The sequence below is a fragment of the Myotis yumanensis genome, unplaced genomic scaffold (assembly GCF_028538775.1).
Source record: "Myotis yumanensis isolate MYYU_CA2020_CCGP unplaced genomic scaffold, mMyoYum1.0.hap1 SCAF_4, whole genome shotgun sequence".
NCBI classification, from domain to species: Eukaryota; Metazoa; Chordata; class Mammalia; order Chiroptera; family Vespertilionidae; genus Myotis; species Myotis yumanensis.
This window is the reverse complement of record NW_027223755.1, coordinates 62,925,008-62,939,391: the sequence shown is the minus strand read 5'-3', so window position 1 is coordinate 62,939,391 and position 14,384 is coordinate 62,925,008. Positions and strand designations below refer to the sequence as shown.

Genomic DNA, 14,384 nt, shown 5'->3' with positions numbered 1-14,384 from the left:
TAAGTACAGGCTTAAGAAATGATATAGTGACAACCCTAAAATTTTCAAAGATCACTATATAAATAGTAATAATCTTGGAGAAAGGACTTTGAAAGTAATTAAAAGGAGACAAATTAATCTGAAATATCTAATGTCCTAACAAGCTCATCAATATCTCTTATTTCAATTTAGGTAAATATTATATGATATAAAAAATAATATTGCTATCAATACTGAAAGAAGAATGAAAATATCATACATACCTGTGAACATCTATAAAATTATTATATTCTGTGCTAGGGTCTATCTGCTCAACCGACATTTGAATCTCTTTATGGACATTCACTATTTCCTCCGTAACAAGACTAGTTATCTGGCTGTATTCATCAAATATGCCTTTTCTGAAAACAAAAATAGAATTTTACAACATTTTAAAGTTTATCAAGAAAACATAGAACCAAAAAGGATTCAGAATAACAAACATAAGAAATGTAATATCAATATTTACAGATGGTAGTTTTATGTACCTTTTCCAACCTGTATTTGAGGTGTCTAAATGTAAGGTCAGTGTTGATCACTTTCTGTTTCTCAACATTATCATAGAAATGTTGGATTCCGTAACATGAAGCTGTGGGTCCACGACAGTCTCTTTAATTTGTCTTTCTAGTATCTGCAACTTCCTCATATGACCTGCCACTTGGGTCTTCTCTTACTCCTTAGCCTCTGCTCTTCTAACTTCAATGACATCTAGATATCTTCTCCTGGCCTCCACTCAGTAGCAAAAATGTCATAATTTTTTTTAGCATTACCTAATAAATGCAAAAGGAAAAACTATTCTGTTGCAAAGACCCGATACCAACTTGAGAATGCTATAGCATTGGTCATTACTGGCCTCAGCAATAAGTATGGAGAGACAAGTTTATCCTGCATATTCCCAAATAAAATAAGGTAGTCTCTGTTTTTCTTTTCCAAAATCATTACCAAACTTCTCTTATTATGAAATATTCTCTCAGTTATTTTATTTTAAATAGCAAAATAATGTTTGGGCAAAGAAATATTAGACTTAAACTGCTTCAAGCAATGCTAGTTTAGAATGATTACAAAAATCACCTGATAGACACAATTTTTTAAAAGGGGGAGACAGAGAAATTTAATAAGGATTTAGTAAGTATCCCTGAGGATACAAACTAATAATAATTCAAAAGTACTGAATGATACAAATGTAAATAAGTCTATCTAGATACCTTATAAAGCAATACAGTAAGTCGTTATGATGTGGAAATCATTAATATTTACCTTTAAGATAAATGGAGGGGGGGGCATGAAGTCTCCTAACATTATATGAATGAGTACTTGTGACATGGGTTTCAATTTAAGTGATATCATCATGGTTGGATTTTTTAAATGTTAGATCTGAAACAATTTCTTAGCAAGTAAAGATAATATGCTGTGGGAAACCATTATATGTCTTAAAAATATGTCCTAGTGATGATGAAAATAATATTATTGAAGATTCATGTGAAAAGTTTGAAAAATATTGATTCATTAAATGGAGAATAGGAAAAATAAATATTTCTGAATAAACAATATTCAATTTAAAGTAGATGTAACTAAATTTATTCATTAAATGTTTTAAGTAGAGATTTCATTATTTTCATTAACAACCTTAAAAGTATACATATTTAAGTTGACTAAAAACACTTTATTTTCTTGGGAAAATAAGGGATCACCTAACCCAGCTAATAAGAAAGATGAAGTCTACCAAAGGGTGGCTTACATTTTTCTACTGTCTTAAATCGCTATGTACGGTACACATGTGTGCATTTAACCAAAATATACTGTTAGCTCCTTGATGGCAAACATTGTGGCCTACTCATCTTTATATTCAATGTGCTTTGCAGACATTAGAAGTCTCATAAATATTTGTTGATTTTAATCACATACAACAAGAATATAGCAAATAAACCTTCAAAAAATCTTTCCCTCAGGCTTTTCTGTTGCTCAAAATTTAAATTTCCAACCCTGTGGAGACAGATATCCAATTCTTAATACTTGTTAACTATTGAATTTTTTTTCATATAAATTTCCACTTAATTGGAGCAAAACAAAAACATATAAAAAAAAAAAAGAAGAAGAAGAAGAAGAAGAAGAGAAATCCTTGGGGCTGGCTAGAAGGTTTAGGAGAGAAGCATAAACTAAAGGGATACCAGAAGTGAAAATCAAGAAGAATCGAGGAAAAACAGGTCTGAAACACCCATTGGTCTGGGTCAATAAGAAAACTCACGCCAAAACCGGTTTGGCTCAGTGGATAGAGCGTCGGCCTTCGGACTGAAAGGTCCCAGGTTCGATTCTGGTCAAGGGTATGTACCTTGGTTGCAGTCACATCCCCAGTGGGAGATGTGCAGGAGGCAGCTGATCGATGTTTCTAACTCTCTATCTCTCTCCCTTCCTCTCTGTAAAAAATCAATAAAATATAAAAAAAAAAAAAAGAAAAAGAAAACTCACAAAACACAGACAACTTTTACATAAAACCGTAAGTAGGAGAGCAACTAATGTTAAAATCATTTTATGACAGGATTTTATGTCAAATATGATGTGTAACTTACAGTGCTTTTATCATTTCTTCTTGCATCGTTTGTAAGGAGTCCAGAAGCAGAGGAAGGGTGGTGTCATAATACTGATTCTGATGAAGCTGTGCCCCTTTCAATGCCAATACATACTGATTATGCAACACATGAAGTTTCATTGTGGCTTTGTCGTAACGCTCCTTGGCCTTTTCGGTTTCTTTCCCTGGAGAAATCATTGAAGACAGTTATAAGAGAGATAATAAAAAAGTTTTATCTTCTCTGTGTGCAAACAGAGCCACCACTATTTTATGCTATTTCACTCATTTTATGGCTAATCAAAAGTTTGTTGAACATACACTATGTGCTTAGCTCTATGATATTTGCCAATACTTTGTATAGAGGCCGCTCTGAAGGAGGCATGCACTGCAGTAACTGGTGAGTGAAGGATAATGTACAATTTATTTGTAAAACTGTACAGATATATGATCCTTCTCATGTTCAAGCAGCTTACACCAAATTGGAACAACAGTGCGCATAAAACTATCACCAAGAAAATAAGAAATCTTATAAATGTTAAATTTTGAGGTCTATGTTTGAGATATTGACAAAGACAAGGGAAGTCAGGGGACACTTTGTGGAGAAAACAGACCTTAAAAGATGAGACAAGTCTAGAAAGGTAAAAAGAAAGACAAAATAGACAATAGTTCCTCCCTCTCTTTCTCCTTCTTTCCTTCCTTCCTTCCTTCCTTCCTTCCTTCCTTCCTTCCTTCCTTCCTTCCTCCCTCCCTCCCTTCCTTAATTTAAATTCTTTATTGTTGAAAGTATTATATATGTCTCCTTTTTCCCCCATAGACCTCTCCCTGGCCGCTCCCACCCCCCAACACATGCCCTCACCCCCCACTGTCTTTCTTCCTTCCTTTCATTCAATGAATATTATTAACTGATTATCACTGAGAATTGTGATAAACACTGGGAACTCAGTATTCAGCAAAGCAGAGTCCTTGACATAAAGCCCATGATCTGGTGATTTCGACTACTAAGTGAAAACATAGAAATAATAAGCAATTGCACCTAGGTAAGCAAAGAAATAAGCTCAAAGAGAGCAAATTTTGAGGAAATGAAGAAAATATGTCTGTATAAATAGGGCAATTTTAGGTTGTGAAAGACTTGAAAATCAAAGCACAGAAATTAAGACTTGATGTAGGACAAGTCTAGGAGATAATGCTAATATTATGAACCAAAACTTTTTGTGGTTCCTTTACTAAAACTATTCAGAAAATATTTACAGATAGATAATATGAATACAAAACTATATAAATAAAAATTTTAAGTATATCTTTAATTTTTATGTAAATCAAACAAGTATTTCTTGCCAATTACATACATTTATGGAATAAACTTTTCAAAATATTTATGAATTTTTTCTCTCTTTCCAAGGAGAGTCCTCCAAATGAATCCTCTCCCCAAAATAGATCTTACGGTGAGGATTTCCAAGACCAGAGGCTCTCCTCTGCGGCCGCTCTGTTTAGGCTCAGCACCTATGTGAGTATTCCCTGTGGTTAGGGATCAGAAAAACATTCCCTATTGGAGAATATGTCCAGCTCAGAGCCAAAAGCAGAGAAAAAGTCAGGGTTTTTGCAGAGATGATACCTTAGACCCCTAAACCATGCCCAGGTAGAACAACAGAAGAATTCCCTTGATTTTCTCGTCACCACTCTAATTCTGAGGCACAGTAACTACATCCAGCTAGTGGAAAAAGAAACAAACCTTTCTAGCAGACTAACATGTCTCTTACCAACAAATTCCAGTGCTTCCAAGTACTAGAACCACCACCCACTTCTCCTAGGGCGCTGCCCATCATTCTTTTACAGAGCATGAATCTCTAACCATGCTCCACTAGCTATTCATGCACATGGTGCTATTAATAACTGTTCAAGTTATTCACAAAATGTTGCCCTAGATCACTTGTTTAACTTTATGACATAATTTCTTAATTATAAAATAATGCAATCACTAGGGCATCTCCCTAATCCAGCCGTGGGCAAACTACGGCCCGCGGGCCGGATCCAGCCCGTTTGAAATGAATAAAACTAAAAAAAAAAAAAGACCATACCCTTTTATGTAATGATGTTTACTTTGAATTTATATTAGTTCACACAAACACTCCATCCATGCTTTTGGTCCGGCCCTCCGGTCCAGTTTAAGAACCCATTGTGGCCCTCGAGTCAAAAAGTTTGCCCACCCCTGCCCTAACCCCTCTCACTGCTGATTGAAAAGAGGTTCCCACTCTGGAGTAGGGGGATAAGAGCAAACATATTAATTCAGTTCTATCTGAAGGAATCAGAAAAAAAAATAACATTAGCCCCTAAAGTAGTGGGTTTTCTCACTTTTAAGCCATGAATGACCCACAGGATTAATATATTTAGATAATACATTTTATTTCATTAACCAGTAAATAATCATACAAAGTTTTAAATACATAACTGAGATAAGAATTCATGAAATAATTCATCGCCTTACTATATAAAGAATTCTATGTGATTTTTTTATTCTATTATATTTTAACTAGAGGCCCGGTGCACAGAATTCATGCAAAGGGCCGGCCCTTGCAGCCCTGGCTTTGTCCGGAAGGTCATCCGGATGGTCGTTCTGCTGTTTGGTCTAATCAGCATATTAGCTCTTTTTTATATAGGATTTTAAAATTTGTTTAATGTTCATTCAGAAACAAATTTTTTGCCTCAGTTAATATAAATCGCTACAGAAGGTTTAACTCACTCTATATTACACTAGGGATTTTTTTTTAATTTAGCAATTAATAAATCACTTCAATAATGCTAATCACACATAACTTTTAATGTCCTCAGGAATACCTTCCCCTACTGTTAGTTACTATAATCGTTTTGTCATAGAATACTGTATTTACCCATAAACATTGCTACTTAGCATCCTGCCTGCAGAAATACATTTCAAAAAAGTCCCCAAGAGTCAATGCCATTGATACATCTATGGCCAGTCCCACATCCTTCCTTGAAAATGACAACCCCTTTTTCTCCCTATCCACACAAATCAGTAGGAGATTTCTATTGTAAGCTGACGTCCAAGATCCAAAGTGCATACCTGACCAAAAAGAAACCAGTCCTTTGCCTGGGAGCTAAGTCACATTAATGCCTGAAAAGAGTGAAAGTCCCTGAACACTACTAGAGAAGCTGCCAAAGCCCTTTCTAAGACCCATTCCTTTAAAGTGGACTTTTTTATGTGTGGTAGTTTGTTGTTGTTTTTATTGGTTTACCATTTTTAAACTACTTTAAATTAGTGTCATTTGAAATTCAACAAATTCTGACTACAGTTCAAAAGATCATTGCACTTATACAGATAAATTGATTTCAAATAATAAAAAAATCTTCTAGAGTCCAAATGTCCATAATAAGAAAATAAAGCAAGCATATACCAGGACAGAATTTCCAAGTGTTGTGTTCTAATTTATTAAATTTCATTATAACTAATATACATATATGCATAAACCGTGGACACAGGAAATAGTGTGGTGAAGGCCTGAGAAGAGGCAAGAGTAGGAAGGAGGGGATCAATGAGGGGGAAAAGGAACATCTGTAATGCTTTCAACAATAAAGATATATTTTTAAAATTTTAAAGATATATTTTTAAAAATTTTATTTTAAGTTTAAAAGGTATAACTAGTGAATTCAATGAATTTCATACATGATGTTTTTTTAAAAAATGTTACTTTTTATATGAACTCTATTATTCCTCATTGTTACTAGGATTTTTTTAGCATGTAACTTGAAGAGTCACACTCTCCACAGAAACATTTTCATGGAGACATTTAAAATATTTAAACCACCCATCTGTTCTATTTACCCAGATTTTTTAACTGCACAGTACCCATCTGTCTTTCTAGCTGGTGCAGAATGATTCACTAAATATGCAATACTCACCTCACTAAGATTTTGTAATCTAAAATAACATTAGAAAAGTTAAGAAGTTCCCAGATACTTTTTTCCTTATCAGATTTAGTGTATGACAAATAAGCGAAAGAAAACTATTATTGCCAAATCTAATTATGATTATTAACACAATTTGAAAAAAAATTTTAAAGCCTTTGAAAACATTGAAGGCAGATTCCAGTACATTAAAATAATGGCAATAAATTATTTTTTAAAATTTTGGACTTAAAACTAATTTTGGGGGGGAGATATGTTTTCATAGATTGGGGGCCCTGATTTTGTACTCTACAGTTCATGTACACTTGTGCATTTGGATATAATGTGTACTTGGCACAGTCTCATGATCAATTGATTATTCTATCTGCACTCTCCCTTCCTTGTAGGAATATGAAAAGTTTGGTACAATTTGGAAAGAAATTCTATTATATTTTTTTCCTGACTTGTTTTAAATAAATATTTAGGGTCCCATTGAGAATATGTAAATAAATTCAGGAAATAGTAATACTATGTAAAAATCAAAATTACAGGTAAAATTTTAAAAATTCTATTCATCTAACAAAATATATCACAAAAAAACTAATATGATTCTTGCCACATAAGCTTGTTGCCTCAGAATATCTCAGATCACTATTATACTTGCTTAACTTTTAAATAACTATGTTAGAGCTGAAAATTAATACAAAGTATACAAAGTGAATAAATTCTCATTGACAGATACAGAATTGTAATTCTGTTGTTGTATACTTTGTTTTCTTTTAATAAAAGGCAATGAGCAGGGCATAGAGTTATTCTATGTGTCAATCAACGGAGTAAACCATCCAATTTTTCCTCTTCTACATAATAAATTATAATTCTTTTGCCACCACTTGTTGACAAATCTGTTTAATGTTTGTAAAAACAGAGTGTGCATACATGTCATGCCATAAACAATATTATGAGGCTAGCAAAGCTCAAATATGTAAGCTTGACCTTCACAAGAGACAGTCTACTTACTTTCACATTTTAGGTGATTTCTGTTCATTATTTTGCTGTTTAAAACTATGTCCCTAAACATAGTGCTGAAGTGCTGTTTAGTATTCTTATGTTTAAGGTGGGTGTGGTGTGCCTTACAGAGAAAATAGATGTGTTAGATAGCTTTTAGTCATGAGTTGTAACACTGTGGTTCAATGTTAATGATTCAACAATATATATTAAAGTGTCTTTAAAAAGAAACACACACAAAACAATGTATTGTTAGGTGTACTGGTGATGTATTGCTCAATTTTCAAAACTGTGACTCTGCTAGGGACAATGACTCAGTACTCAGGTAATGCTAATTTAGTGCTCACAGTAATTTTATAGAGTACTAGAGGCCCGGTGCATGAAATTCGTGCATGGGAGGTAGGTCCCTCAGCCCAACCTGCACCCTCTCCAATCTGGGAGCCCTCAGGGGAGCCCTTTCCAATCTGGGAGCCCTGACGGCTTAGGCCCACTCCCCATGGTTCTCTGCTCTCTGTGGGGCCTGGCCGCTCCACACCTGCTGCCCAGAGGCTCTCCATAGCCCAGAGGCTCCCCGTGGCCGGGGTGGGATGCTTGCCTCATTGTGGGCTTGATCCCCATTTGGGGGCATGCAGGAGGCAGCCAACCAGTGATTTTCTCTCACCGATGATGTTTATGTCTCTCTCTCCCACTCCCTTCCTCTTGGAAATCAATAAAATGTATTTTTTTTAAAAAGAAGAAGAAGAAGAGGAAGAAGGAGGAAGAAGAAGAAGAAGAAGAAAGAAAAAGGAGGAGGAGGAGGAGGAGGAGGAGAAAGAGGAGGAGGAGGAGGAGGAGGAGGAGGAGAAGGAGAAGAAAGGAAGAAGGAGAAGAAGAATGAATAAAACAAAGTGAAAAACAGCCATTCTCCGGATCATTGTCCAACCCCTTGAGATTCTGCTTCCCAGCAAGTATGGACGGTTTGGCTCAAGTAAACTCATGAAAGTTCTCTACAGGTTTGAATGTTTTTACATGAACACAACGTATACACCTGCTGGTTTCTGAGGGTGAGGAAACAGAATCAGTCCATGAGGTCTGCTGTGAAACTGTCGAGGAGTCTGTTTTTGCTGTCAAAAGCCAGGTCACCCTTAGAAAGAGTGTAGAAAACCGGAAATGGGACTTACAAAGAGAAAACAGACAAAAGCGAACAGAGGGATGCTCCTGCACTCTTTTCCACCCAGGCAGGCCGGTTTCTCAAACATCCTTCCTCCCTGAAGTTGTTGAGCTGCGGCCCAAGGGTGGGGGAGTCAGAGAAGCCTGAGGCAAGATCCGAGGCTCTGACGTCACCAGAGAGCTTTCTGCATTTGAATGAAGCCTTGGAGTGAGATCCATTGGATTGAATCACCCTGACCTCCTCTCCTCCCGCTTGCTCCCTACCCTTACCCCTACTCCCCGAGCCCAGGATCTGTCTGCTACCAGCTGCCTCCCCAGAACATGCCAGGTGCAGGTGGATCCCAGAGAGTGGGCACTGCTCCCCACAGCAGCACCCTGCTCCAGATGGTGCCGGCGCCCTGCAGCCTGTGGTGCTGTGGTCCCAGGGACAGCAACACCCAGCAACGGCGGATCCTCAGCCTCCCTCCAGACACAAGAGGAAAGACAACCTAAGCAGCAAGCCTAAGGGACGCCCGGGAGGGATGTGCTTGCCGAGCTTCCATGTAGAAGGCCACGTACACACTGCCCAGAGGCCCTCCAGGGCTGGGGCAGGACACTTGCCTCATAGCCACAATGACAAAGCAAGCATTCTGCCAGGCCGCTCATGCTGCCCACTCTCAGCGGCTGCCCCTCAAGGACTGGGGGACTCTGGCGGGCTGAGAGGACTGGATGCCGATCTTTGTGATGAAGTAATGGTTAATTTGCATATTACCCTTTTATTAAATAGGATAAATATCATAAATAATAAGAATCAATCGTATAACCAGAATCTGACCAATTCTAATCACATCTGCTACTATCACCCAGTCCAAACCAGCATAAGCCAGTGCCTGGATTACTCCAATAGCCTGGAAGCAACTGGTCTTCTATATCCATCTTTCCCCCACCCTCTTATTTTCAACAGGCTACCAGAATTCTCCTATAAAAATGTAAGTTAGTTCATGTCATTCCTTGGCTCAAAACCCACCAATGGCTTCCCATCTTACTCAAGGTAAAGGGTTTTAAAGAACTACCAAGACCCTTCATAATCTGTGTCTCCCTTGCCACCACCATCATTCTTCCTCTAATTCTCATACCTCCATGCCTTTCCCTTATCAATCCTTCAGATCTAGCCACACAGATGACTATTATACTTCTCAGCTATGCTGGACTTGATCCCATTTCAATGACTTTGCTTTGGCTATCCCTCTGTCTCAGAGTAATCTCTGCCCCATAAAACCACATGATTGACTCCCTCACCTCCTTCACTCTTTATTTCAAGGTCTCTTGCTCCATAACAACTAATCTGATCAACCCCCAAACACTCTATCTACCTATAGTGTTTTCTCCATTGTAATTATTACCATGTAATATACTATGTTTCACTTTTTAAAAATTAATTAGCTATCTTCTGCTCTAAAATATAAGCCTTTTGGAGGCAGGGATTTTTGGATATTTTGTTATCTGTAATATTCCTAATATAAATAACAGTGCCTGGCACATAACAAGAAAATGTATGAATTGCTATAGTTCTTATTTTAAAAATAAATTTAAACAAATAAAATTCTTAAAAAGTTAAAAGTTATAGAAAGATTACAATTTTTACCTTCTGCATCAGTTCTAATAATCAAGTCCAAAACTAATATTGTTAAGGACATCACCTATAAAATGTAGAGGAAAATCAGCAAAAAGATTTAACTTCTCTTAACCTCTTTGAATGTGAAACTTAGCTTTATTTAACAAAACTAAGCAAAAAGGGGACAAAGCAAGTAATTATGCTTTCATTTTATTTCTAGGAAGTTACCTCCAGAATATAAATGAATCATGGAGCATATTCCATCCCACATAATATTTCAGTATCTAATAAGAATATTATAGCTGTCACTCCAATTTCTATAGCTTTAACCAAATGCAAATTTAGATTAGTAACTAAAAGTGCCATTACTCTTTATGACCTTGTAAAGCTCCTATCATATTAAGCTCCATGCAGTGAAAAGCATTCATGCTTTAAGTTAGATGCTAATATATCATGTACTAATAAGTAGGTCTAAAAAAAAAAGGAAAACCTCTCACTTTCAGGTCACTTTCAATAGAATTAATAATCAACAAACTTAGCTTAAACTCTCCTTTGGTCTTTAGCAAGTCTTGTATCCAAATGTATTTCTTCTCTATGTTGAAATGAGAGGTAAATTTGAATTTCAGAATATTTTTCTAGAACCTCCATACATCATCCATACATAATTTTGATTTTTAAAAATCTCCAAGGTTTAGAGATTTTTGAATAAGAAGGCCAGTTGTCATTATTAGTGGACTCAAAATGAGGAAATCAACTAAAATAGATTTTTTAAGTTTTATTCATTTTTTAAAATTTGAATTTATTTAAACACAAATTAACCATCTGTCTGAGATCTGAGCTCATTTCAAACTGGTTTTCATAATTAAAGTACTCCAAAGAGACAACTCAATGGATCTAATCAATTTTAATTGGCTATAAAATATCACAGAACTATTCATAATGAGTGAAGAGACAATTTAAGAAAATCTACTGCCAATTATAGAAAACTTTACTTTTTTTTTTAATGAGACATAACAGCTAATTCACCACAATCTAGCTATAGGTGCCCTCTTACTCCATCTGCTTAGGGTAGTGAGAGCTTATAAATAATCAGGGAATTTACTAATCCCTTAGCACTCTTTTGTATTTCTCACAGAGAAAGAAGAATTTGAAAGAAAGATTGTTTCCCACTCTTGTCATAAAAGTGTGTGAAGAGAGCTCCCTTCAAACTTCTCCAGACTGACTCCTATGGGCATGTATCTTGTGGAGTGGCTCATCTGCCTAGTTTTTTGCCTTGAACACGGTGCGTGATAAAACAGAAGCATTCAGAGTTCTGCCCATGTAAGAGAAACCCCCCATAAATGTTATTGTCCATATTTTGAGGCTTGGTAAATATAAAACACTAGTGTAATTCTATCCATATAGAATCAATTAAATATGTCACATAAGAATGTAACTATGAGGCAGTTATTTTGAACATCTTTTCTAGTACTTCAGTATATCTTTTAAGTAAACTAGAAAATAAGATTAGTAAATTTACAGACATAGTCATAGAAACTAACCAAAATAAAACAGAAGAGAAAAAAGACAGGAGGAAAAAATGATCACAGCATCAGTAGGTTATGAGACAGTTACAAGCAGCTTAATACACACGTACCTGGAGTCTCTGAAGGCCAGCAGAAAGAGAAGGGGTGACAGTAAATATATGTGAATATATAATGGATAAAAGTTTTCCACACTCATTAAAACTACAAACTCTCAGGTATATATAAGAAGCTCAGAAGCCACAAACACAAATAAAAAAGAAAAACCACATCATGACCAAATCACTTATAACCAATGATGAAAAGCAAATCCTAAAAGCTGCCAAAGGGAAACAAAATGTGCAGATAAAACAGATAACACAGCAAAGAACAATATGAGGGATAATAAAAGTCACTTCATAATGATAAGAGAGTCATCAAGAGGATATAACAATCTTGACTGCTTATACACCTAACAACAGAGTCTTAAAATACATGAAGCAAAAAACAGAGAACTATAAGAAGAAACAGAGAAACCCACAATTACAGTGGGAGATTTCAATTGCCCCATATCAATAATTGATAGAACAAGTAGACAAAAAATCAGTAGAAACATTGAAAATTTGAATAACAATATTAACCAACTGTACCAAGTTGACAAATAGACCACTCCAACCAATAATAGAACACACAGTCTTACCAAATATACATGAAGAATCAAGATAATGCCATACTGAGAGAGGAAGGGAGGGGGAGAGAGAGAGATAGAAACATCAATGAAGAGCCCTAGTTGGTTGGGCTCAGTGGATAGAGCCTTGGCCTACAGACCACAGGGTTCCAGGTTCGATTCCAGTCAAGAGCATGTACCTCCTTTGCAGGTTCCTTCCCCACCCTGGGCCCTGGTCAGGCTTCGTGCAGGAGGCAACCAATCAATGTGTTTCTCTCACATTGATATTTCTGTCTGTCTTTCCCTCTTTCTCTAAAAATCAATGGAAAAGTATCCTCAGGTGAGGATTTTAAAAAGAAACAAAAAAGAAACACCAGTGAAGAGAGAGAATCATTGATCAGCTACCTCCTGCACGTCCTCTCCTGGGGATCTAACCCACAACCTGGGCATGTGCCCTCACTGGGAATTGAACAGTGACCTCCTGGTTCCTAGGTTGATGCTCAACCACTGAGCCACGCCGGCCAGGCAAGGGCTATCTTATTTTTTATATTTAATTTTCTAGTTAGTTATAGCAAGGGTGCCATAAGTTTTGAATTTTTTGTGTGTTCATAAATATAGAAAGTTTTCTAAACTTATGTAGTTTTTTAAAAGGGACTGTTAGCCTTAGCCTGTTTGGCTCTGTGGATAGAGCATCAGCCCTCAGACCCTGTCCCCATTTGGGGCTGGTGCTGGAGGCAATGGGCCAGAGGCAAAGACCCTGCAGTGCCTATGTAGGAGACAATCAATGTGTTTCTCTCACACCAATGTTTTTCTCTCTCTGTCTCTCCCCTTCCTTTCCTCTCTCTCTAAAAATCAATGGAAAAATATTCTCAGGTGAGAATTAACAAAAAAATAAAAATAAATGTGACTGCTAAAGTCAAAAAAAAAAAAAAAAAAAAGATAATGCCATACTCTGGGATATATAACATGTACATAAATATAAAGAAATAAAGTCATAAAAAGAATATTTTCAGACCAAAATGGAAGTAAATTATGAATAAAAAATAGAACATCTCAAGAAAAATGCCATAACTTTAGAAAATTAAAAAACACAATTCTAAATAACCTATAGATCAAAGAATAACACAAGGAAATAAGAAAATATTTTGAACTGAATGAATATGAAGACACAATAGTATATGAAAAGGATAAAATGTTGCAAAAGAATACTTAGGGACATTCATAGCACTAAATGCCTGCATTAGGAAAGAAAATAAGATACTTTTCAAATCAATGATCTGAGCTTCCACATCAAGAAAATAGAATAATTGGTACAAACTAAGCTTTAACATTCAGAAGGAAATAATAAAGACTAAAGCATAAGTCTATTAAATAGAAAGCAAAAAAATAGGTGGGGGGGGGGGCAATAAGTGTTAGTGAGGAAGTGGATAAAAGAGAACCCTCATGCACTCTTGGAGGGATAAATTTGTGCAGCCACAGTGAAAAACAGTATGAAGGTTCCTAAAAAAAAAAGGACAACATATGACCCAGCAATCCCACTTCTGGGTATTTATCTGAAGAAATCAAACACACTAATTTGAAAAGATATGTACCCCTATGTTCACTACAGCATTATTTACAATAAACAACATATAGAAGCAACCCTATGTGTACATAAATAGATGAATTGATAAAGAACATGCAATGCACGCATATATACAATGAATATTACTCAGCCATAAAAAAGAATAAAATCTTGCCATTTATGACAACATGAATAGACCTAGAGAATACTATGCTAAATGAAATTAGAGAAAAGCTTATACTATATGATTTCACTTATATGCAGAAACATAAAACAAAACAGACTCATAAACATAGAAAATAAACTAATGACTGCCTGAGGGAAGTGGGGTGATGGGCCAAACAGGCGAAGGGGATTAAAGGTACTAACTTCCAGTTATAAAATAAATATGTCACAGGGAATATAGTCAATAATATTAC

General features: G+C 36.0%; 1 protein-coding gene across 6 annotated transcripts in view; it reads right to left on the bottom strand.

Moving 5' to 3' along the window:
* FER (FER tyrosine kinase) overlaps positions 1-14,384 on the bottom strand; it is a 308,974-nt gene that overhangs the window by 233,071 nt on the left and 61,519 nt on the right. For all 6 annotated transcript variants that reach the window (XR_011471215.1, XM_070412423.1, XM_070412422.1 and 3 more), the window contains 2 exons: positions 2,586-2,769; positions 243-380 (listed from right to left, as the gene is read on the bottom strand). Coding sequence is in view for 5 of the 6 variants with exons in the window: in XM_070412423.1 (XP_070268524.1) it covers positions 243-380; positions 2,586-2,769 (322 nt within the window). In the remaining variant the exon portion in view is untranslated. The remainder of the gene's footprint in view (positions 1-242; positions 381-2,585; positions 2,770-14,384) is intronic.